This window comes from Hydra vulgaris, chromosome 09 (genome assembly GCF_038396675.1).
Source record: "Hydra vulgaris chromosome 09, alternate assembly HydraT2T_AEP".
NCBI classification, from domain to species: Eukaryota; Metazoa; Cnidaria; class Hydrozoa; order Anthoathecata; family Hydridae; genus Hydra; species Hydra vulgaris.
In genome coordinates this window covers 27,208,641-27,236,509 of record NC_088928.1, presented here as the reverse complement: position 1 = coordinate 27,236,509, position 27,869 = coordinate 27,208,641, and the positions used below count along the sequence as shown (strand labels likewise).

The 27,869-nt window shown below is 25.9% G+C and overlaps 1 protein-coding gene across 2 annotated transcripts in view; it reads left to right on the top strand.

Moving 5' to 3' along the window:
* The first annotated feature begins 2,764 nt into the window (after positions 1 to 2,764).
* Positions 2,765 to 27,869, top strand: part of LOC100201451 (disheveled-associated activator of morphogenesis 2) — a 105,707-nt gene continuing 80,602 nt past the window's right edge. The window contains exons 1-7 of one of the 2 annotated variants that reach the window (XM_065805203.1): positions 2,765 to 3,114; positions 6,139 to 6,228; positions 11,017 to 11,079; positions 15,654 to 15,742; positions 16,080 to 16,157; positions 16,258 to 16,315; positions 27,756 to 27,846. In XM_065805203.1, coding sequence (XP_065661275.1) covers positions 2,938 to 3,114; positions 6,139 to 6,228; positions 11,017 to 11,079; positions 15,654 to 15,742; positions 16,080 to 16,157; positions 16,258 to 16,315; positions 27,756 to 27,846 — 646 coding nt within the window. In that variant the 5' untranslated portion in view covers positions 2,765 to 2,937. Of the gene's footprint in view, positions 3,115 to 6,138; positions 6,229 to 11,013; positions 11,080 to 15,653; positions 15,743 to 16,079; positions 16,158 to 16,257; positions 16,316 to 27,755; positions 27,847 to 27,869 lie in introns of both variants that reach the window. The other variant, XM_065805202.1, reaches the window with a different exon arrangement.

The following is a 27,869-nucleotide window of genomic DNA, read 5'->3' as shown; positions in this document are numbered from 1 at the left end:
GATTTGTTCTCAAAAATAAATAAAAAATTACATTTAAACAAAAAAAAGCTGTTTTTCAATTTAGCTATAATTTTCTATTTAGATTTTTTTCTATTATTATAAGAAAAATAATTTATTTTTTTAAAATTGTTTTGAATCGTGTTTCTCATTTTGTTAAATTTTAAGGCTTTTAATTTTAACTTTTAATTTTTTGTTTATTTATTTAACTATATTAAACTCATAAGTTTGATGTTTATAAGTTTGATGTTCATAGAATGATGTTCATAAGTTTGATGTTTATAAAATGATGTTCATAAGTTTGATGTTTATAAGTTTGATGTTCATAGAATGATGTATAAAGTTTATGACTGATTTAAATTCATTAGAGAGTTTTGTCATTTTTTAATAGTCAGGGAGACTATTATGAGAGCGTTAAGAGCAACTTATTTTTAAATAAAAGTTTTATACTTAAAGTTTTTCATAAACTTCAAACAAAACCAAAAACTGCCGTAAAAAAGATTGGTATTGTGAAAACTCCAAACTTAAGTATGTTCATACCTATGTCAAATGAGGAAGCCTAGCAAAAAATCAGGATGGTGGAGGCCTGGGAACAAAAAAAAGACCTAAAACGTTTCCCCTCTTCTTCCTTGAAGGCACTAATGTAGTAAATTTTTCAACTTTACTATTTTAAACTAAATTTAAATCATCGATAGATTTTAAATTTTGTAGAAAAATATTGTAAACTACAGAAGTTATTACCATGAAAATTTTTCAACCCCACCAAAATGAGGGGGTCGTAAATTTTGTTTTAAATTCTGTTGATAAATTTAAGTTTAATTTAAGACAATAAAGTTGAAAATTTTACTACATAAATGCCCTCAAGTTTGGGCAGAGGGACTAGGGGGCTTTTTTTGTTCCCAGGCCTCCACCATCGGGATGGTGGAGTCCTGGAACAAAAATGGATACAAAGCCTCCTCATTTGGCATAGGTATGAACATATTTTATAAACTTTATAGGTATGAACACTTTTCATAATATACTTAAACTCAAATTTGGAGTTTGCACAATACGTGAAAGTGTCGTATCTGAATATCAAAAAAATGCTGAGGGCGCCCATTATAAGGATAATATATTGTAATAGTCATATCGTCACCTCAAAGCAAGAACGCACAATCTAGGTTTTTTGTCAAATTTCATGTTAGAGCATAAAACAATCAGTTTTATGCTCTAAGGTTTCTTATTATAATAAGTATAATAAGAAATCTTCAGGGCCTACAACATCGGAAGGGGGCCTTGGAGATTTCTTATGAAACTATGAGTACAAAACTCTACATTTCTTTTCTTTTTTTTTTCTTTTTTTTAATAGAAAATTCAAGATATAGAGGACTTTTTTTAGAAATTGACGATTGTGCCCCTCTACTACGAAGCCCGTGTCGTCGGCCCTGATCTTATTGAAACAGTTTTGTTTAGTTTGATTTTTAAGGTTAGCACTAACTCCAGTATTAAACCAATTTGTTTAATTGGCAAAATTCGTTCACCTTTAAAATTCAAAAACTGAAAATTTTTTTTTTTTCATTTTGTGCCGTTTTAAGCATTACTTAATATTTTTTAAGTCAAAAGCAGTTATTAAGAAGTCAAAGCTACGATAAATCCATCTAAAAAATTCGAGAACCTCCGGATTCCTGCGTTCAGGGGCGCCCGAAGCATTTTTTGGTCTTTGAGACTATCAACTAGATTTATATTCATCGATAAATTTTAAGTTTCATAGTATTATCTCTTAGAGTTCAAAAATTATGACAATATAAAATTTGCAACCCACTCAAATTGAGGGGGGTTTAAACTTTATATGGTCATAATTTTTGAAGGCTAAAATATTTTACTATGAAATTTAAAATTTATCGATGAACATAAATCTAGTTGAAAATAATATAAAAAATATTTCATCAACTTGTTGCTCTCACGTTTGGGGCAGGGGGGCTAAATTTTTGGGGCTTTTTTGTTCTCAAGCTCCAATTATCGCAATTTTTTGCAAAGCATCCTTATTTGACATAAGTATAAACATATATATAAATGTTTAACATATAAAACATATAAATATATCCAAACATATAAATGTTTGGAGTTTGCTCCATGTTTGGAAGTTTGCTATCTCAAAGACCAAAAAATGCTTTGGACGCCCCTGCCTGTGTTGCTCCTTTCAAACTTTTTAAACAGGAACAACACAGAAAATAAAATCTTTTATATTATTTTCAAATTATAAATTTAGCAGTGACCAAATTGATTGGAAAAAATGATGAAAATATACAATTATAGGATATATACAGTTATACAGTTTTTGTCTCATTTTATAACGAGTAAAAAAGCAAAATATTGGTCTCTGTCAAATTCAGATTAAATGATAAGCATAATTTAATCCGGCACACTTTTATAATACAATAGTCAATAAAAATATTGCTATCATTTGTTTGATGATTTCCGATACAAATTCTAATACTACTTAAATAAGCAAAATTGATATTGCTTATTTCTGAATATTCAGAAACATTAGCTGTGATTTCTCACGATTAAACAGTTTAGACTAATTAAACACAAACGCTTTTTTTAACAAATTATTTTTTTCTCTATTAATTAAATGTTTATTTTTAGTTTAGACATTTTAGTTTAAATAATTTTTTTTTGTCACTCTAGTAATTGAAAATTTTCTTATGGATTCTAATTTTTATAAAAATATAAAATATAAAGTTTAAATATTTTTTCTGGATGATCACAAAAGTATTTTATTTATAGCTTGTATTTTTTTAGTGTATTGTTGCAAAATATTTTTGTTGATGAAAACCTCAACCTGATAAAGAAAATGAATAAATAAAATAAGTGACTTTGCAGAAACATACAATTTTCTGGCTAATGTTAAGTACTTCTAAAAGATATTGCAAGTTTCTTTGAAGAACTAAGGCTAACATGCCTTTTAAAAGGCCACGAAGTGGTTTGTTTAGTTGCTTTAGTAGTTCAGATTTACAACCTGATATTACTATCAGGTATGAGCCAGAAGGTGCGGGTGCTTTTGCTCTTCAATCATTTAATATCACTCCAATGCCGGATATTGCCGAACTTAATTCAAAGTTTTCAGAGCTTGTGGTATGTGTAGTTCATTTACATCAAAATAGTTGGGTTCTCTATGCCTATTTTATAAAAAATTTTAAATACTATTTTGTTGTTAAATGTGACAATTTTTGTGTTTTTCCTGATTTACTTTAAAGAAATACTAGAAGCACTACCTAAACAGTAACATTTGAATATAATGATTATACTAAAATGTTAATAATATAAAAAATAGTATATTAAATAGTTTAGGTTATTTATTCTTAAGTACATTAGAATAAATTATAATCAGAATGATTTAATAATAGAAAATACGGCTTCTAAAGAAATTTAATCTTTTTAAAGACATTTATTTTTTGAAACAAATTGGTGGTTGAGATAAATTAAATGACATCTTAAGATAAAATATTAAAAAATGTTTACTATTACTTTATGTTCAAATTTAAATTGTAGAATTCCAACATCTAATCCAGGTCTTGCTATGTCTAAAGTTCTAAAGTCTAAGTTTTTGTAAGGCAGATAATGCATTAAAAATGTTATTTTTTTTACAAGTTGTTACACTATAGTATTTATTACATATATTCAGTAGACATTTTTGAACATTTATAATAATTGAAAGTTGTGTAATTCTGTTAAATTCTGTTGATTTCCTACTAATAATAATCTATAATTCTGTAATGCCTTTTAACTAGCTTTAAAATGGTCAATGCCAAATACTGTATGTATGTATTTGTATATATATGTGTGTGTGTATGTATGTATGTATATACATATATATACATACATATATATATATATATATATATATATATATATATATATATATATATATATATATATATGTATATATATATATATATATATGTATATATATATATATATATATATATATATATATATATATATATATATATATATATATATATATGTATATATGTATATACATATATGTATGTATATATATGTATATACATATATGTATGTATATATATGTATATACATACATACATACACACACACATATATATACAAATACATACACACACACACACACACACACACACACACACACACACACACACACACACATATATATATATGTATATATATATGTATGTATATATGTATATATATACATATATATATATATATTTATATATATATATATATATATATATATATATATATATATATGTATGTATATATATGTATATGTATATATATATATATATATATATATATATATATATATATATATATATATGTATATATATATATGTATGTATACATGCACACACACACACATATATGCATATTTATGTATATATATATATATATGTATATATATATATATATATGTATATATATATATATATATATATATATATATATATATATATATATATATATATATATATATGTTATGTATATACCTACTCTATATTAGCCTATAGTATCTAAGCGGCAGAATTTAGGTATTTACAGAAAGGGATGAACTGTGAAAGGAAACAGGGGTTTTAAATATCTTTTAACATCTAATTAAATATTACATACATAACACATATATGTATATTTATAAATGATAAAATAAACATACAAATGTAATTATTTAAATATGTTGCATAAAGTACTTATTTTAAATTTATGATGATTAAAAGATAAACATTAAAAAATAAAAATGAGTAAATTTTTAATTTAACACTTCTGTAAACAAATGAAAAAGTAATAATAAAAACATTTTAGTGGTACATAGTTATTTTAATTCAATCAAAGTCAGTGGTCACAGGCCATTTTATTATTATATGTTTTAGTATAAGTGATACAATATTTAATTAGTAAAATAACAAAATCACTTTATTTTAAGAAGCACAATCTCACTTTGCTTCCTCACTCAAATATTATACTTCATTCTTAAAAGTATATTTATATTTTAATTATTTTTTGTGATGGTTTAGATGCTTAGATTTAAATACTAATTTTAATTGTAATTATCTACTACTACAGATTTAAATTAGCTTTATTTTAATATATTTTTCTCATTTTAGTTTTTGAAATTTTAGTTATCATTAAGAAAATGAATTAAGTGATTCTGATCTTTTTTGGAAACCATATACCAAATCCATTTCAAAATTAGCATCTGCTAAGGTTGCATCTCTTTATTGTACTCAACACTTTCTTACTTCGGATTCTATTCTTTATCTCTATAAATCTCAAATCCATCCTTGTATGGAATACTGTTGCCATACCTGGGGCGGATCTTCCAAAGATACCCTTTCTCCTTTAGTCAAGGTGTAAAAACGCATTGTAAACATAGTTGGATCTGCTCTTGCGCCAACCTCCAACCATTATCATATTTTCGTAATGTTGCTTCTCTTTCTCTTTTCTACAAATACTATTATGGACACTGCTCTAAAGAGTTAGCATCTCTTGTGCCATCTACTAAAATTCATTCTTGTGTTACTCGTCATTCAATTAAGTCTCATCCTTTTTCTGTGACTATTCATATCATCTTTATTTTCTTGACTTTCTATTTCTAAAAGTTTACCCTAAATATTCAAAAAATTTAATAAAAATATGAAAATTAATTTAATGAAATATAAATATTTCTAATATAATAGTAAAATTTGTTGGTTTTTATTCATTGTTTTTTTTAAGAAGATGTAGCAAAAATAATTATTCAGCAAATTAATAATTTTAAAAATAATTTGCTTGATTTGCTTGATGTTATTCAATTAGTTGTTAATTTATAAAGTAATAATAAATTTTTCTTTTCTTAATATAGTTAATCTTTAATTTAAGAAGAAATAGGGAGCATAACAATTTTTATTTTATTTTAATACAAGGATCCAGATTGAAATTAAGAAAAAAAATAGTCTTGTAAAAATACTTAAGGTTAATTTCATGTTAGTAAATATAATGTCTAAAGCTTTAAAAAAAAATGCACATATGGTTCTATTTATGTTATAAGAAGAACCATAGTGTAACAAAAGTAGAACCATAGTGTAACAAATAAATACTAGTTATAAAAATAATATAGTTATGTAATTTTTTTTGGTGTAGGATGAGTTGGATTTGACAGCAGTGTGTAAGGAAGCAATGTTTGATTTACCACCTGAAAAGAAATGGCAAATATATTGCTCTAGATTTAAGGTAGAAACAAAAGTTATTATTTTTAATCAATCATAAAACCAACTTAATTTAAAAACTATATATCAGAGTCAAACTCTGTACTAAACTTTATTGTATAAATTGTATTTTTGTTGTTACTCTCACTTTTTAAGAAGGTAAAAGAAGGTATTTTTAAGAAGGTATGCTGGTAATAATAACTTGAGGTCCAACTAATGTTCAATTTTTAACTAGAAGCATTTAATAGAAATCAGTGCAAGAAATTTTTATTTTTTAAAAATAAAGATGTAAACAATTTACTATCCTCTTTGTGTGATTTTTATATATATCATCATAGACATTTAACTAGTCTGGAAACGCTGTCTGTTTTCTAAAAACATTTAAGTTTCTCTATACTAGTGATAAGCCTACTTTAGAGTGCATCAAATTGTAAACATTGTATTTTGCTATAGTTAAGTTGTATATATTCTAGGATAAATATTGAAATGACAGGAGCAAATTGTGTTTGTTTTGGTTATTCAGTTGCAAGAAATTATTTTGGATTGCATATATATTTTGTATTCCGAAAAAAAATGATGAATATAGCATAAAATAAAGACATTAACAGTTAATATATATAGTTATGTGACAGAGTTTGTAATGGTATAATTTTCTACCTTAGAAGGTAGAAAAATATACCTTACTAAGGGTATATCACATATCAATATGTGGAATATCCTTAGTAAGGGTATTCCACATGTCAATGACATATCTGTAGACATCCAGATAAAATACAATACATTTGTATATACAAATTTATATTGTATTTTTACATATAAATACTTTAAAAATAGCTTCTAAAACTAAAATTCAAAAGCTTGATTATCATTTTTTGTTTTAATTATGCTGTATTGTCATATCAAAGCCAGTCTTCTCCGTTTGAAATTTAATGCTAGCACACAAAAAAGCGCTGGCTGGATGGATCTATGCATCTAGATGTTTTTTAATTGTTGTGACATATGTCAAACATACTGTTTCAGATGGTAGACTATTCCACAAATTTGTGACTCACATACTAAAAAAGTTTTTCTGCACAAATTATCTTTTTCAATTTATAAGCATGACCAGAAGTGTTGATGGATAAAATACTGAATGGTATTCAATGAGGACACAAAAGGATTGTAACTATGTTTATAAAGGTTGTGAATGCCTTTGTAAGTTTCTACCATGTCATTATGTAAGAAATGATAGCTCATGCTAGTTAAATTTAGTCTCTGTAGTCTTTGGTTGTAAGTGAGTCCAGTCAGGTTAAAAACAGATTTACTAGACTTGAGCAGAACATTTTAAATTAATTGTTGATTTTTTTAAAGCCTTGGATAGTAGACAAAGCTGCAAGAATCAAGCTGAGGATGAACAGGAAAATAAACAAAGTACAAAATGTTGAGATATTGAGATTAACAAATGATCTTTTGATTATTCCAACAATATTATTGGTGGTGTTAATCTTTGTACTTACAAAAGAAGAAAAAAGTCAAATTACTGTCAACAAAGATGCCAAGGTCTTTATTGACGATAGAGTTTTTAAGATTAATTGTGGTATTGAGATTTGTATCAACGAGTATATAAATGAATTTTGCATTTGATGGTCCTAATGGCATAACTTTACATTTTTTTACATTAAAAGTTTCCATAATTTTGGCCAGTTTGCTATAATGTCCATATCGTTTTGCAGGTAATTGCATGATAAGCTATCAGAAAGCAAATTATTCAACTTAGTATCAGCTGCAAATAACGATACAACAGCTGAAACCAAATCAGGAAAATCATTAATATATATCATAAAAGTAAAAACTGGGGGCACCTCACTATTTACTCTTATCCATTCTGACTATACACTTCTAACACTGATACTATTGCTGATCTCATAAGTAACATTTTATCCAATTGTAGAATTTGTCATCTATTCCAAAAGCTTTTAATTTTAGAAGTAGTTGAAAGTGTGGAAATGTGTCAAAAGCTTTCGATATATCAAGATATATACTTTCTATATTAGTTTTATTTATTTTAAGTCTAATGTCCAAGCATCAATAACTGATACTAAGTTTATTATGATTGATATTAAGTTTATTATGATATTATGATTAATATACTCCTCACTAAAGTTTATTCCATTTTCAAAGTCGCATTTATGTAATTCATTACTGTTTTCAGCATTACTTATTGTGAGAATTTTATTTAATCTTGCTCAACTACTCTTGATATAATGTGATTTAGCAGATCTAGTTGAACTTGTTGATTTGTTTATTGCCTATAACATTAAACTACAGCATAATATAAAATTTTATATATAATAAAAGAAATAATAAAAAAAAACTTTTTATAGCAAAATTACTATCTTGGAATAAATTTATATGTGTGTGTGTGTGTATAGGTCAATAGTATATATATGGACAGACGCTAATTCACATCTCTACCTCCTATTTTTATTACTGATTATGATGGAGAATTTTATGCTGATCAAAATTCATACAAAAACATAGACCTAAAAACAAAGAGAATTTTCTAATTTGATGTTGAAGTTGAAAAAATGATACCAAAACACTTTCGGCAAAAATGTTTTTAAATATTCGCCATTTAAAAAAATTTTACACCAAAGTTTACATTTAGAAATCGATTGTTTAGAAAGTTTTTTTTAATTGTGCAACCTGGTTTTTATTGTCATCAAAATAATATTTTATTTAAATTAAGTTGAATGTTTATAAGATTAAATTTTTTTAATTTGATTTTTAAAAATTCTTTCAAGATGTTGATTTTTAGATGTACATACATTAACTGACAAATAAGAATTGGCGCAACTAAATGTACATGTATTGACTGACAAATAGGGAGTGGCAAAATTAAATGCACATGCATCTACTGACAAATAGGGATTGGCACAATTAAATGCACATGGTTTGGCCAGGATTAGGGTTTGGGTCAGAGGTCAATCAGAAATTGATGCATTATGCATTTTCAAACACTTAATAATAATAGAAACCAGGCTTTTTAAAAATTATCTTAGAAAAGGAATTTAGTATGAAAAAGATGGAATAAATATTAGCATTTTATAGTGTGATTTTTTAAACTTTAACATCGAATTAGAGAACATTTTGTTGATTTTCAGACCTATGTTTTTATTCGATTCTTAATCAGCATTAAATTCTGTATAATAATAAGGGGGTAGTGATGTAAATTAGTGCCATATATATATATATATATATATATATATATATATATATATATATATATATATATATATATATATATATATATATATATATATATATATATATATATATATATTATATATATATATATATATATATATATATATATATATATATATATACATATATATTATTAAAAGATATAGATGAAATCTTCTTAAAATATTTTCATATAAGAGTAAACTTACTATTTTAATCTTGATACTAACAGTATAGCAATATTTTTCCACTTCTTCTCGTGATACAATCTGTCTTAAATAAATTACAACTACTTTTTCTTGTGATTCAATACATAAATGTTAAATTAAAAATACTTCTCTTATTTTCTTTTCATAACTTAAAATTTTTATTTTAAATCTGATTTTTTTTGTAAAAAATTAATAACATAAGGATGCCTGTTTAAATAAAAAGATATTTACACTATTGCATTAACAGAGTTAAAGGACATTATAAATATCTGATAATATTACGCATGCATACCAATATGTAAAAATATCAATATCGACCAATATTGGAGTAAAATTAACGACTCAGTATTAAGATAGTATTGGCAAACAATTTTGCGCCAATATTGGCATATCAATATTGGTCAATATTGGCATGTTAATATCGCATATCTTGGCCAATATTGATCAATATACCCAATATTGCACCAATATTGCACCAATATTGCACCAATATTGCACCAATATTGCACCAATATTGTGCCAATATTGTTTGCTACCTGGGTAGAATCTGAAGTAAAAAATTTTAGCATTTTCATCAAATGAATTAGTTACATTTAGATTACATATAACTAGTGACTAGGCTGTAATGACTTCTTAAAATACTTGAAACATTTATACTCGATTTAAAATTTTTAAATTCAGCTTATTGCAAGGTACCATTTATCTGTAGCAAACTTTTCTGTAATCTGAACTAAATAATTTTGAAACCTAATAAGAAAAATTAACCTTTGATTTTTTTATTCTTTACTAAATTATTTATCAGTAATCTTGTTCTTGTGTTTGGCGTTGAGGTGATGATTCACTTTGCAATATATAATGTTACTTTCGTTAGAATAAAATAAATTTTGCAATCTAATATTTTAACTAAAATTAAGGTCTGTTTCCAACAAATAGCAACCCAAACACAGCAACGATTTCATTCAAATTACCAAAGTCTGTGCCAGAAAAAGTCATTTTAAAATTATTTGATGCACTCTCAGTTCGGTCATCCTGTAAAGTTCAAGTTATTTTGTGAAATCTATAGAAAACAGCTAAATACAGTGAAATCTATAGAAAATCTGCTAAAAATATAATCATAGATTATATTTTTAGCAGATTTTTTGAAATTCTGGAAATTCAGCCAAAACTAATTAATTGTTAGAGTTTTAGAGATACTAGATTTTTAAGGGGTTATGATGAAAATTTTTAAGATGTTATTTTTTTTAATAGTATCTAATTGAACTTAATTAACTACTTTTAAATTTAAATAAATTTTTTCAGGAGAAAAAAGATCTTTAATTACTTTGAAGTTTTAACATTTTTTTCAGATATTTATATAAAGTTGTTTTTTCAATTAACAGGGTTCTAATGAAAGTTCTGTTTCTCCTGATCATTATCTGAAAAAACTACATGCATTGAATTCAGTAAGTTTATTTTACTTGGTATAAAAGTATATTGTTTTTAGATAAATGTTTTTACTAATTTATTATTGCTCAATGTTCTTAAAGAACAGAGCAATAATAAATTAGTAAAAAACACTTATCTAACTTTTATCTTCTACTTTAAGTTTCACTATTGCTGGATCATCAGGAAGAGTTCTTCCTGATGATCCAGCAATGGTGAAACTTAAAGTAGAAGATAAAAGTTAGATAATGTTTTTTACTAATTTATATATATATCTATATATATATATATATATATATATATATATATATATATATATATATATATATATATATATATATATATATATATATATATATATATATATATATATATATATATATCTATCTATATATATATATATATATATATATATATATATATATATATATATATATATATATATATATATATATATATATATATATATATATGTATGTATTTATATATGTAAATTATGTTAGTGTATTCTACAAATAGAGTGCTCAATGTTCTTAAAGAACAGAGCAATAATAAATTAGTAAAAATATATGTAGTGTATATATATATATATATATATATATATATATATTTATATATATATATATATATATATATATATATATATATATATATATATATATATATATATATATATATATATATATATATATATACTATATATATATATGTAACATAAAAATATATATATAATCTCATTTTTTACAAGGTCATCGCAGATAGTGGTCGTGTTTTTTTAACCGCTGGAAAAAAAAAGGAAATAAAAAAATAAAATAAAAAACTGAGTTAATTGTCAATTGTTAAAAATAAAGAATTCAAAATATCAAAAGAATATGAAAAGTAAAAAAAAACAAGTCATATTATAAACAAAGAAATACTTAAAAAGTAAATACTCAAAATTAACACTTGAAAAAACGAACAAAAGAAAATTCAAACATCGATTTGTACTAAGTTGCTTCCAACTTTTCTACACATTTTTTTTGCCGAAAATAACAAAAATTTATTATTATTTTTTTTATTTTGTAGAAGTTTTTGTGTTTGCATTTTTGTTTTGTAGTTTTTGCTTTCATTTTGTAGTTTTTGTGTTTTGCCTTTTTGTTTGCGTAAAGTTTGTAATTATTTGTGCTGTTGATGCTAATTATTTTTATTGTTGTTCACTGTTTTTTTATTTTACTAATTTTTCTACACCTTTTTTTTTGTTCTTATACCTTTCTTTTTTTCGCCGAAAATAACTAAAGATTGTTTTTAATATAATTTTGTAAAAGTTTTTGTGTTTGCATTTTCTTTGTAGTTTTTGTGTTTTGCCTTTTCGTATGCGTAAAGTTTGTTTTTATTTATGCTGTTTTGATAATTGTTTTTATTTTTGTTTGCTGTTGTTATTAATTGAGTGTCTTCATATTTTTTGTCTTATTATTTAATTTATTATAGCTTTATCGTTATTATTATTATTATTTTTAAATTAATTTAATTTACACATGGTTTTATTATTATTTTTTTTGTTTGTTTATTTTATTTAGGTGTCACTCCAATGACTAGTTTTTAACTATATGAGTGACACCTAACCTAATTTTGTAAAATTATAAAAAGAACTTGTAATTTTACAATTTTTGGTTGAATAAATGGATTTAAAAAAAAAGTAAAAAAATGTATATATATATATATATATATATATATATATATATATATATATATTGCAAACATCAGGTGAAATACAAGTATAATTTTTTCCATTAAAACAATTACATACAAATGGAACTAATTACGTAAAACTATACATAAAAACTATTGTTTTTATGCATAGTATTGGAAATCAAATCAACTGTTGTTTTATTCAGTTGTTCTTCTAATATGAAAAAGTAATTATTTTATGTTATAAAAAATATAGCATTAATACAAAGTAAAATAATTAGTTTTTCATATAAACAAAGTTAACTTTTTTTTGTTGTGTTTTTGTAAGCAGGGGTCTTTTTAGGATAGCCTAAGTTAAATGCTTCTTTCAATTTTTCTTTAATTTTCCATATTTTGAGAGCATTGTTGCATTTGAATGTTTTTTATTTCTTTAATCATTACTAATTTAAAGAGCAGTAATTTTCTTGACATGACTTTTAATCTTTAAAAATAGTCCTACTAACTTTTTAAAAAACCAAATGAACTACTCTACATTTACACTGAATCAAATCACCCACCTCAAGTTCTTAAGCAGATCTCTCTCTTCAATAATGATCTACAACTATCACAAAATTCTTCAGATAAAAAAATATTCAACTCATCAAAACATACAAAGAAGCATTAAACAAAACAGTTTTAAAAACTTAAATTACAATCCAAAAAACAAAATACCCCTCCCTCCTAAAAGAAAAAAGAATGTAATTTGGTTTAACTCATTGTACAATAAAAGTGTCTCTATCAATGTTGGTCAAATCTTTTTGCAATTAATGGATTTCCCATAAATATAATTTACAAATGTAAAACATCTTCCCCAAACACACCCAGCAAAGCGTACATTGGTTAATCAGAGGCCATTTTTGAAAAGAGATATGCAAATCATAAGCTATCATTTAAAAAAAAAAAAATGTAACCACTCAAACTATCAAAATATATATAGGAATCTAAAGAAAAATTCAAAGAAACACCTGAGTGAATGTGGTCTATTCTAAAAAAAGTCCCTGCTTACAACAATATAACAAAAAAATATTTACTTGTTTATATGAAAAACTAACTATACAGGGTGGTGCAAAGGAAACACATGTTTTTCAATATTGAGTTATTGGGACACAATGGGTTGAAAATAATAAAAACAAGTATTAAATGATAGGTTTTTTAATGCAGTTTTTTGAAATTACATACCATATTTAGGTTTGGAAAATAATTTCTTTGAAATGACGTCCTTCTTGCTGGATACAAAGTTGGATCCTCTTCTGAAAATTACGAATGACTCTCTCCAATATTTCATTGGGCACGGCTTCAATTTCCTGACGAATGGAATTCTTAAGGTCATCGAGTGTGTGAGGCTTGTTCATGTACACTTTTGATTTTAAATATTCCCACAAAAAGAAGTCACATATCGACAGGTCGGGTGAGCGAGGGGGTCAGTGAACATTACCAAATCTCGAAATCGCATGTCCTGGGAACATTTGTCGAACCACTTCCATGGATGCTCTCGCTGTGTGAGCTGTGGCACCATCTTACTGAAACCAAATGTCTCTCATGTTCACTTGGTGCGTTTCAAGTTCTGGATGAAAGAAGTTGTTTAACATTTCAATGTAGCGAGCTGATGTAACAATAAGTGCAATTCCTTCTTCTTTAAAAAAATAGGGTCCAACAATCCCCAACTTTGAAATGCAGCACCACACTGTTACCTTTAAACTGTGCAGAGTTCTTTGGTGTAATTCTTGTGGGTTCTCCGATGCCCAATACCGACAGTTTTGAACATTGACATCCAATTGATTTTCTAACTCTAAAATATTGCCGTAAAAGACGTTGCAATGTGACTACAGAATCATTGTTTCTAAAAAACTGCTCGACAACAAACACATGATGTTGTACGCTCCAATGCTCCATAGCGACTGAAACACCATTGTTTGGGCTGTCTGCCAACATTCATTCAAGTTCAATACCCCCTCCCATTGCCGCGTACTAGCGGTTCGAAAAACATGCGTTTACTCTGCACCACTCTGTATTACTTTATAAAAATGTAGAAGAGCTACTAAATGAAAAAAAAAACTGATTTCAAAATATTGTCAAGAAAATAAATTCCTATTAAGCAACCACAAACTTAAAGATTAGACACACATGCTCTTAATAAAGTAAAAAAATAGTTTTTTATGTATAGTTTTATGTAACTAGTTCTATTTGTATAAATTATTTTGACAGTAAAAATTGTATTTGTATCTCACCTGATGATTGCAATAACATGAAGCTTAAATCTTAATTAAAATAAATTACACATATTAAATTAATTTATTCAAAAAATCCATATCAATTAAATTAACTTTTACATAAGCTGTTTACCAATTTTCATCTTGGTAAAATCATTGGTAAATGAAAACTATCTGCATGTACTAAATATTTATAGATACATAAGAAATGTGGAAATTCACTAATTTCAATACTACATATCATCACTTAAAAAATAAGCTTGAAACATAATTTTTTATTTATTTATCCACAAATTGATCTAACTTTCTAAATAAATAGTTTTTATTGACATTCTCAAAAAAACATTTTTCGCCTATTGACACCTTTGGGTCCACTATGCCATAAATGGGTGTTTAATTAACCATCATAATAAAATCATTTATCATATAAATAATTAATTGCATGAAAATTAATGAAATAATACATAAAAGTTGGAAAGAAAATTTAATGGTTTCATACATGAAATGAAAAAATGAAGAAACAAAAAACTTAATGGTTACATACATGAAATAAAAAAATAAAAAATATTAGTATACACCATATATACCCATGGTATATTTGGTGCTTAGACTTGGTTTTATTTTTAAATATAAAATGTTTTCTTATTTCTGAAATTTATAACTAAAACTTTTTACAGTTGTATTACCAAAGATCAGATGAAGAAATTAAAGCTAGAACAAAGTTTCTTGATGAATTGAAAACAGCTTTACGAACTCAACCAATGAGGTTAGCTTTATTAATTTTTTTTATAAAGTTATAAATATAACTTATGAAATTTTAAGTGTGCACAAAATAATTTAATAAACATTTATCATATTGTTAATATTGAAATTTAAATTGGTTTATATTTAATGTTAAAAAAAAAAAAATTAAGAAAAAATTTAAACATTAAAATATAATATTTAAAAAAATTAAAATTGGTTTTCAAGATTTTTGTTTAAAGTTTCATTTTAACATTTTAGTAAAAAAAAGTTTAGTGTAATTTCAATACAATTTTTTTAGTTTTTTTTTTAGTTATGTTCTTTAGTTTTTTTGTTTATTAATTGTTATAATTTGTTTTTAGTTTTGTTCTTTGGTTTTTGAATAATGAAGGATTACAATGTCTTGTTGATATTCTTGCAAACATGGATTGGGAAACATGGTAAAGTATAAGTTATAAATTTTTTTCAGAAAACATTTAAAATAAAATTAGGTTTTTAAAAATATTTAATAGAAATAATGAAAAATCTTTTTGCTTTAAGTGAAAGTACAATTCACACAGCTTGTATTGGATGCTTAAAAGCACTCATGAATAACTCTGTAAGTAAAATTAATGTATGGGTTATTATGATTTGTTATTTTGATTGCAACAAGCAGGCTAAGGTTATTATTTCTATGATCAATGTTTATGTTTCAAAGACATTTTATTCCAACTTAATTCTTTGAGCAAATACATATTCCCATGAGAAGCTAGTAGAATGTATAAGAGCACAAGAAATCAGTAGAGGTTTCACGAGCACAAACAATGCTAAATATAACTTATTTAGACTCACAAATTTTAATGATAGCAGTATTATATGATATATTATAAATATATCATATAATACTGATATCATTAAAATTTGTGAGTCCAAATAAGTCAAATAATGATATCAGTATTATATAATATATTATAAAATGTATTAGTATATAATATACTGTTTGTTATAACAAAAGTGTTAGACTTATTATTTGTTTTAAATAAGACAGCCCACCCTATGATACGATAACACTAACTGTCAAAATGTGAAAAAATGGACTAATTTTTCTAAAAAGCAACCTTCACAAATGCCCCCATTATGTGTTTATTTTTTGACTTTTTAACAAAATATGATTTTTTTCATAAATTTCAACATAGTTTATATTGAGTTTATCAAAAAATTGAATTTTATTTTTAATTCTAATTTTTTCTCTTTAAATATTCATATTTTAGTTATTTTCTTGTTGAAAACTAAGCGTTCCTTCCAACAAGATATATTTTATTATATTTTTTTTTTCAGATTCAGATTCCCTATAAAATTTTCCACAAAAATGAACTCCCTTTACTTTTAAAGTTTGATAAAAACAGGAAAAAAAAACACTTTACCGTAACATTCTGTGTCTAAAATATGAAAAAAATACCTGATTTTTGTAAAAATACCAGGGCTTGTGATGAAGCAAGCGCAATCACGCTCCGCTTGTAAAACGCGCCTGTAGATGGTATTTTCAAACGTTCTAGACGCGATAAACAACGCTCGTTCAGCTTATAACGAGCGTATAAAATAACGCTCGTCCAATAGTTTGGGATTATTTTTTTATTTTCATAAAATATTTAACAAAGATTTTTTATTAAAGATATTCTATTATCAAAGCACTGATATAAAATATAAAAAGCACAACGTCGTTCTCTTTTGCACTAACGTAATGAATGAGCAGTTTGAAGTCGTTAATAGTCACTAATTTCAATAATGGAATGTGCACGTAGAAACACAATGTGAATACAAAAATTCGCAAATAAAATAAGAATAGAAAATTAGAAAACCATTATAAGAAAATTGAAACCGCAGAGTATTTTTAAATCTTGTGAAAATATCAAGTAAGATTTATTTGATTTATTCTTTGTAATATTCCACACATTGTTTATAATAAAAATAAATATTAATAATAGAGTAATTTTTAAAATTAGTTTTTGTTCATAGTATAGGTTTTTTATGAACTATTATTTATTTTAACTCAAATTTAAAACGATTCTGTTGTTTAGAATGTTCGCAATCAAGGACATTCGAAAAGGAAACAAAGTAATGATGTCAATATTTATTAAATGGAAAGTTATTATTCTTATTTATAATTATTTCAAATTATTCTTGTGTTAATTTTTTAGGATAAAAAAACGTAATTTAAAAAAGAAATTTGAGAAAAAAATTAAATAGTTAATTTGAATAAAAAATATCAAGAAATATAAAAACCATTAACCGTTAATTAAGTTTACCACTTAACATTTTAAAATACATATATCAAAACAACAAAGCAAAACTAAGTCACTAAATTATACTTCAATACTAAATCAATAAGAAACTGCGTTTTTGTTTGATATTATTTTTTTATAACATAAATAGTTAAAAATAAAATCGCGATCTGACAATACACAAGAGGTTTGGAAGTATAAAAGTCTACTTCGTTGAAGTAGTTTCATGAGTGTGATACTAATTCAAACATTTTTTGACGAAAGAATTATGTAACAAATAAAAAAAGATATAAAAAATAAAAAGCTTTTTATGAGCATCGCCTTCAGCAATTTCCATGATCGCACTCGCTGACATTATTTCGAGCGCACATAATCATGCTTGATGAAAACATAATCTAATTTTACGAGTGCGATATAACATGCTTGACGATTTTCTTCATCACAAGCCCTGAAACACCCTTCACAAAAACTCCTTTTCTGTGTTTATTTTTTATGATTTTTTGAACCAAATAATCAATTTTCTTAAAATTCAATATAACAATTATTGAGTTAATCAAAAATTTTAGAAAATTTTTTTTTTTTAATTTTAGTTTTGCCATGTTAATTAGTCATATTTTAGTCATTTTTCCATTCAAAACAATGCTGACCCACACAGCAAGGCATTATTAAAAAAATTTTTTTTTTTTGCAGATTCAGAATCTCCATAAAATTTTTCACCAAAAATAACCTTGCCGTTTTTGAAAATAAAAAAAAAAAAAATCGACTAACCCTAAGCTAAAAGTTACTAACCAAAACCCTGAGAATATCAGATTAACTGCTTTTTTGTTCTGATGACTGCGTACAATGTATGAGGGATTCGTCAAGTACCCTTTGAGTTGTAGACACTCATCAGGTTTCACTAAACAAATAAAGATGCTGTATAAATGTTAAACAAATAAAGATGTTGTACATAATAAAAATTTATTTTAGTTGATATTACTATCAGTTTATGAAAAAAAATTGGTGTCCTAAAGGTCAAAAATTCTGTACTGTGTTAAGGCCTTTGTTAAATAAAGTTATATATAGACACACACACAGAGATATATATATATATATATATATATATATATATATATATATATATATATATATATATATATATATATATATATATATATATATATATATATATATATATATGTATATATATATATATATATATACACATATATATAAAATTTAAGTGACATCTTTAATAGTATGTGTAATAATAATATAAGCATTAAGATTTTTTTTTTTGTGTGTGTGATATTTCTGCTCATATAGCTCATAATACCACCTACTAACCTTGTAAAATATCCAATATTATCTCTTTCAAATAAATCTCATGTGAAATATGAAACTTATTAATTCTTGGTCTGCAGTTCATTCCAATACAAAATATAAATAATAAAAAAGTTTATTGATATTATAATATCAACTGAGGAATGTGCTTTAAATATAGAAAAAAATGTGAATGTGGAAAGAGCAGAATTTTTAAGACAGAATGTCAGCAAAATATTAACCAAATATTTGAGTAAAAATAGAATAAGTAATATTTCTAAAAATTCGTCTAACTATCAATGAACTGAAAAATTCTACCAATATAAAACTATATCTATTTGATAAAGGCAATGGGTTTGCCATTTTAGATTTGGAATCAGCAATACAAAAAATAGAAGTGCAGCTTGGCAATTGTGCAACATCTGCAGTTAATTTAACTCAAAAGATCCTAAATCTTATTCAACATTTTCTTAGTAAATTATAAAAGATAAAAAGTTGAAAATATGGTTAAATATATCCTTCAGATGCAATTCCGACCCATTTGTATGAGTGTATTAAAACACATAAAAGTGAAAAAGGTTATCTAATGCAAACAATAGTTTTAACGATCGACACACTACCTCATAAACTTTTGCAACATCCTGTTGAGATCATACAACCAATTTTAAATAAAAATGAATGTTGTGTTAAAAATTCATCTTCATATGTGTCAACAGCAAAAGAATGGTTTACTAACGACAAAGTTCAGGTTTCATTTAATGTTAATAATTTATACCCATCAAATGCACTTGATAAAGCAACTGTTATGATTATTGATATGTTAAACAAAGATAGAGATGAACTAGTACAACGAACTAAATTATCTTTAGTAGACATTCTTAAACTAATTGATTTCTGTATTAGTAAATGTTATTTCTTATGCGAAGACAAAGTATATGTTCTAAAAAACTCTGGTCCAATAGGTCTGTCCACAATGGTTATCATGTCAGAAGCATATCTACAGATTATTGGATCTAATGCTAATCATCAGGCTTCAAACATCAGTATTGTACCAAAAACTTATAAACATTACATTGATGATAGCCATGCTTGATTTACTAGTTTTGGTGATGGAAATTCTGTTTTAACACTTAAATTCACAAGATAAATCTATCCAATATTCATGCGAATACAAAAATGCTCAACACCAATTAAATTTTTCAGATGTTTGTATTTTAACCAATCATTCTCTTCACATGTGTGAGTTTTCCATACACCATAAGGATGCAATTACAAATGTACTTATAAAACCAAAATCATCTATTTCACCAAGAATTGCAGTTGGTATTTTTAAAGGTTTTTTAGCTAGAGCATGCAAAGTTTGTTCAGAAAATAATATTCAAGATGAAATCAATTTTCTTTTTTTAAGATTTTTATTGAAAATGGACATTTCCATCAACAATATTCAGATATTGCTACAAACTATAAATATTCCAAAATTTTTGTGTGTATTTATTTTATAAAACTGGAGGTGCCTTAATTACTGTTTTAGCTCAGCTGTAATCTACTATATATATATATATATATATATATATATATATATATATATATATATATATATATATATATATATATATATATATATATATATATATATATATATATATATATATATATATATATATATATATATATTTGTGTTCAGTCTAAACCTCCGGTGTGGTGTTGGCTCACCTGTAAGTTGCTATCTGTATGTTTGTGTTATATCTGAACCTCTGGCAGGGTGTTTATTCACTAGTAGGTTTCTTTGTGTGTTTGCATTCTGTTTAAACTTAAACCATGCCAAAAGTAACCCAAAATATTAAAAATAAAAATCTCCACCACCTGTTTTAAAATATTTTTTACAAATATTTGTTGTCTGTGAAGCAACTTTTCATCAGTTGAATCATACCTCTTGCAAAGTTCACCAGATTTGCTTGCTTTTTGTGAGACTAATTTAAATTTTACTATTTCTTCTTCAGATCACTGTGTTGATGGGTACTATCCTTTGATTTACAAGGACTCCAATAGTCACATGCCTGGCTGGGGATATACATACGTTTCAATTCATCTATTTGTCTTAAAATTAGGTTCCAATCCTTTGATTATTCTTTTATGTGCTTCCGCTTAGCATCTCTTCACTATATCACCTTTCTCTTTCTTCTTTATTGTTCTCTTTTCCAAGAATGTACTCTTTTAAATGTAATTTCTGATCAAATTGACCATGCCCTCTCTCCTTATCCCTCTGCCAGTATTGTTATTATTGGTGACTTTAATGCTCATCACACTGAATGGCTTGGTTCTAACACCACTGACCCTGCTGGCACTAAAGCCTATAACTTCTGCATTTTCCAATCTCTTACTCAGATAGTTAACTTTGTGACTTGTTTTCCTGACAATCCTAATCATTTACCGTCACTCCTTGATATATGTCTGGTCTCTGATCCTAGCTTGTGTTCAGTTTCTCCTTTTTCTCCCTTAGGTGGTTCTGGCCATGCAATGATCTCATTAAATCTTTCATCTTGTACTTCCTTTTTGTACTCACCCTATCATTGCACTACTTACTACTACCCTAAAGCTGACTGGGATTCTTTTCGTGATTTTCTTTGTGATGGTCATTGGGCTGATGTCTTTTCTCTCAGCTGAAAAATGTACCTCCTATGTAACCTCCTGGATTCAGGCAGGAATGTAAGCTTTTATTCCTTCTTGTCGGTTCCAAGTCAAGCCTCATTCTACTCCATGTTTTTCACCTCTTTTGGAACAACTCTCTTGAGAACAAATGGCTTTTTATTATAGCAAGAAATGGCTGTAAAAAGGTGTTGTCTGATGTTAAGCTCCATTCTCAGTTCACTAAATCTTGCATCTTATCTCAAAAGTAAGGCTATAGAGACTTTTGGAAAATTTTTAACAGCGTCATTAAAAAGGGTAGGTCTAACATTCCATCTCTCATTCATGGAACTGATCTCATTATCACTCCTATCTTGAATCTTATGGCCCAATAGACCTTCAAATCACTCCAGCTTCCATTGCTAAAGTCATATCTTAATTAAACTCTTATACGGCTTGTAGTCCAGACAACATTTCTGTCATAGACTTATAAAATTGTTCTCCAGAACTCTCCTCAATTCTCTTGAGTCTATAATAAGTCTTGTTTTCCTGCCTGTTGGAAAATGGCATATGTTGTTCCTATCTTCAAAAACTCTGGAGAACATTCTGACCCCTTCAATCATCGTGCGATCAGTCTTCTTTCTGTTATTAGTAAGGTGTTTGAGTTATTGATCAACAAATTTCAACAAGAGTCAAATAACTTACTGTCAGACAATCAATACAATTTTTGATCCTTTTGCTCTTTGACTGACTTGCTAACTGCTGTAACTGATTTTATTGTGTATTAGATGGAGATGCTAGGGCTATTGCTTTTGACATATCTAAGGCTTTCAACAAAGTTCGGTACGCTGGTCTTATCCATAAGATTGTTTTAAATGGTGTATCTGGAAAAGTTTTTGAGGTTATCAAATCATTTTTTTCTAACTGCTTTATTAAAGTCATCCTCAAAGGCCGACACTCTTCTTAATTTCCAGTAACTTATGGGGTACCTCAAGGTTGTAGACTTTAACTCCTGCAAAACTCAGCTGTTGATGGAATCAGCTTCTACTGCAAACAATGCAAAACAAGATAGCTAAATTAACATCTGCTACGGTTGCTTCTCTTTAATGTGCTCATCATTTTTTTTCTCCTGATTCCATTCTCAACCTCTACAAATCTTTTATATGTCTCTGTATCAAATACTGTTGTCATATTTGGGCTGGTTCTTCTAATGATGCTCTTTCTCTTCTTGACAAGGTCCAACAAAGCTTCAGCCTCTTTCCCATTGTAAAGTTGCATCTCTTTCTCTTTTCTACTTATACTATCATGGTCGCTGCTCAAAGGAGCTAACAGTTTAGTTCCATCAACTAAAACTCATTCTCACTTGAGTTGTCATTCAGGAAAGTGTCATTCTTTAACTGTATCTGTTCCTGCATGCTCTAAAAACTTTTATTTGTCTAGTTTTTTCCTCCTAATTTCAGCCCTTTGGAACTCTCTCCCATTTTCATGTTTTCCTGACTCATCCAACTTTTCAAGGCTTTTGTCCACTGTTTCCTTGCTGTATAATTCTATTCTTTTTTTATAGTAACTCCCAATTTAATAGTGGTTGCTTGCAGCCTTGTTGGAAATGAATCAAAATAAAAAATAAATAAAAATAATCTAGTTATATTACTGTGGGCCTCAAAATTAAACCTTGTTCTTAGAAGAAAATGTTGTAAAGTTGGCATTGAAAATGTCTTCCATTTTGATAATGCCTTGATCAATATGTTTTTCCATAATAAGTCTAAACTGCCTCCTCCAGTCATTCGGGAGTGTACCAGCTTGATTGCACATGTGGTACATGTTAGATAGGTTAAATGAGAAAAAAGATTTCCACATAAATTCAAGAGCATAAAAGTAATGTTTTAAAAGCCAACTGGGATACATCTGGAATAGTGGAACATACACAACATTGTAATTGTTAAATATACTGGGAGAACCCTAAAATGCTTTTTGTTGTTTGAAACAACTACCCAAGAAAAATTTGTGAGGCCATTGAAATACATGTGCAATTTTCAAAATCCAGAGAAAACGTCTTAAATTGTGACAAAGGTAATTTGGTGATGAATCATCATTGAAAACCACTTTTTGTAAAATTAAAATGTTGAATATCTGATGTCACAATGGTATCATTTTCATAATATTTTTTCTTTAAACGGTTTTTTTTGACTGTTTTATCACTTTCATAAAAATCTTAAAAAAAATATATATATATATATATATATATATATATATATATATATCCAAATTTCTTTTTAGCACAAAAAATGTAAGTATTTTAATAAACAAGACAAACTTTTTTATTAATAAAACCATTTTATTAATTCTAAACAATACATGTTTCGACTATCAATAGTCATCTTCAGTTGAAGTTTAATTTTTAAATTTGTTTAAATACCTATATAGGTGATTTTTTCAATACCAATACAAAATGTAATTATCTGTGTACAAACTATTAATTTAATTACAAAAATACAACAAAAACTATTATAAGAATAACAAGTCATACTAAAAAAAATAGGAAGTGACGAAAGAATAGGTTAATAAAAAAATACATAGAAAGTAATAACTAAACAGAAAGTGTCAATTGGACATGGTTGACCTGTTTGTTCATACCAGGTTTTAACCATTCTATAAACATGCTTTCTTTAAGTTTTAATTCGAACTTATTAGATGCTGAATCTAAAACGGAAAAACACTTTTCATTTAATTGCATAAAACAATTTTCATTACCATGGAGATGTTTATAGATATGTGATTTTTTGTCTCTCTTATAATGTTCAGTTATCCGTGTCTTGAGATGGCGAGTAGTTTTGCCTATATAACAGGAGTTACATCCTGCACATACGAATTTGTAGACCACGAATGATTTGAACTCTAGAGGAATAGGATCTTTAGAGGAGAACAATTTTGAAACTTTTAGTGAGACAAAAACTAGTTTAAAATTTACAGAACAGTAATATCTTTTAAATTTAAAAATTAAACTTCAACTGAAGATGACTATTGATAGTCGAAACGTTTAGAATTAATAAAATGGTTTTATTAATTAAAAAGTTTGTCTTGTTTATTAAAATATATATATATATATATATATATATATATATATATATATATATATATATATATATATATATATATATATATATACATACATACATATATATTGTGCAGTCAATTGTTGGCAAATTTATATGTTTTTGTGCTATTTGGAATAATAGCACAAAACTTGGCCTACATGTTGATTATATCTAAATAATTGTTTTAAAATTCAGATCCACTTCCAAAATATCTCCACCTGTCTCCACGGTAACCGGACCATGTATGTAGCAAAAAAAAAACTTTAAAAACGGTATGGTACATGGAAGTAATGCTTTTACCCATTTACAAAGACCTCTACAGCCTTTTTCTATTTTGCATCTACATCGTATAAGTTCACTGGACATTTAGGAAGCTAAATAATACTAAAATATTTATTTTTAATATTTAATAAATAGTTAAAAACATAATGTTATAGATCTATAATTTAATAATAATAGCCCCTAAAATTTTAAAAAAACTATAAAAACCCATTATATTTAAGACATTTGCTAAGTGCGGTACATAGAAGTAATGCTTTTATGCATTTATGAAGACTTCTACAGCCTTTCTCTATTTTGCAGCCACATTGTATAAGTTCACTGCTCATTTTGGAAGCTTCTGGAATTGTTGTCCAAACAATTTCATAAATATTGTCTTCAATAATACAACCCCACTCACATGAATTAGGTAATGATGGATTCTTACACAATGATTGTGCCTAGCATTACAAAGTCTGGTAAACAGCCCTAGAGATATGCAGTTGCAAATCGTCTTGTGTAGGGGGTATGGTGTCTGGTAAACATCATTTTTTTAAAAATTAGTCTTTTCTGCATTCATTTACACTACTGTAAGAACTTGTAGGGTCATATAGTAGCACAACAAATCTTTCAATTAAATGGAAAATACTGTTGATATCTTCCCTTGAGGGACAACTGGAAATTGATTGCAAGGCGCTAGTGAGATCTTCAAATTTTTCTCAAGTTTTCCAGCAAAAAATGAAACTTGATTGCAACCTGTTATTTTGTAAAATAGAAGGAAACATTTCTGTTTTGGGCCAAGATATTTTACAAGATTGTGCAGTGAAATGAAGTGTTGGTTTTTGCCAGTACCAAACCATATCCATAATTCTTTTAAATGTACCTTATGAAAAAGTCCTAAACCTAAAATTAGAAAACTATGATCATGTGATTTTTAATAAAAATTTTTTTAATACATGAAATATTTTATGACTGAGTCTTATATAAATCTGAGTGTTATTGACCAAAATCTAAATTGGAGTGCAAAAAAAATTAATGGCATAAGCAAGTTTTTAAAGTTATTTCTTTTTAACTTATAAATTTTGGTTATTATTAAAAAACTGTAAAATAATTTAAATGTACTTCTAATAATATTATGAAGATTTTTGCATGTATTTATGCATGATTTTAGCAGTGGATTATTGTTTTAAAAAACATTAAAAGCTCACAGATGTATAGTGAAAGTATACAGGTATATTGCAAACAAAATAATTATTGACGCAATAATTTTTAGTATTTTTTGGAAGTTTTGTGAGAAAAAAGTAAAATTTTGTTTTTCCCGCAGAAACAAATTTGGATGTTTGATGGGAGAAACAGTAAAATAAGGTGGCAAATATATCATGGTGTGGGGATAGCAAACTGATTTTCATTGAATCAACTATGAAAGCCACTTGGTGCATAGAGATTTTGAATCAAAATTTGAAGCCATCTGGTTGTGAAATTTAGATTCGAAAATAATTTTGTGTTTCAACAGAACAATGACCCAAAACAAAGGAATATTTTTGAAAAAATGATAATAAAGTGATGGAGTGACCTGCCCAGTCTCCTGACCTTTATTCCATTGACCATTTGTGGTACATTCTAAGCTGGAAAATTAGAGGTTGAGCTTACAGAAGAAAAAATGATTTAAAAAGCAGTCATAATTAAAGCATGGGAGAAAATAACTCCAGAAGAAACAAAATCTCTGGTAAAATTGATGCCTCAACGTCTGCAAGCAGTTTTACTGACATAGGTTGACCCAACTAAATATTTAAATGTAATTTTTGGCTAAATATTTGAATGTAATTATTTTTATTTTTGCCATTATTTTTTTGCAAGAAAATATTTGATGAATATAAGCACAGTTGATTATTCTACATCATATAAACTCATTGAAAATTTTATAACAAAAGTTTTTTTTATTTTAAAAATAAAAAATTAACTTTATACTAATTAAACAAAAAATGCTTGAGCTATTTATTTTTTTGCCTACTGTATATATATATATATATATATATATATATATATATATATATATATATATATATATATATATATATATATATATATATATATATATATATATATATATATATATATATATATTTATATATATATATATATATATATATATATATATATATATATATATATATATATATATATATATACATATATATATATATATAAATATAAATATATATATATATATATATATATAAATATATATATATATATATATATATATATATATATATATATATATATATATATATATATATATATATATATATATGTATGTATATACATACACATAAAATCAAAGCCAACACTGATGCTCATTAAATAAAAAAAGACCAAATCTGATGCTGATAAAATTAAAAAATTGACATAGAAATAATTGTCTAATTGAGCTATTGTTAATAACAAATATAAAATGATGTAGACATTCAAAAATTGTGTCTGTATTTCTTTATAGAATGGTCGTTCGGAAGTTTTGGCTCACCCAAATTGTATTAATATCATTGCTCAAAGTCTTATAACAGAAAATCTTAAAACTAAAACTGCAGGTAGTTAAATCTTAAAATTTCAT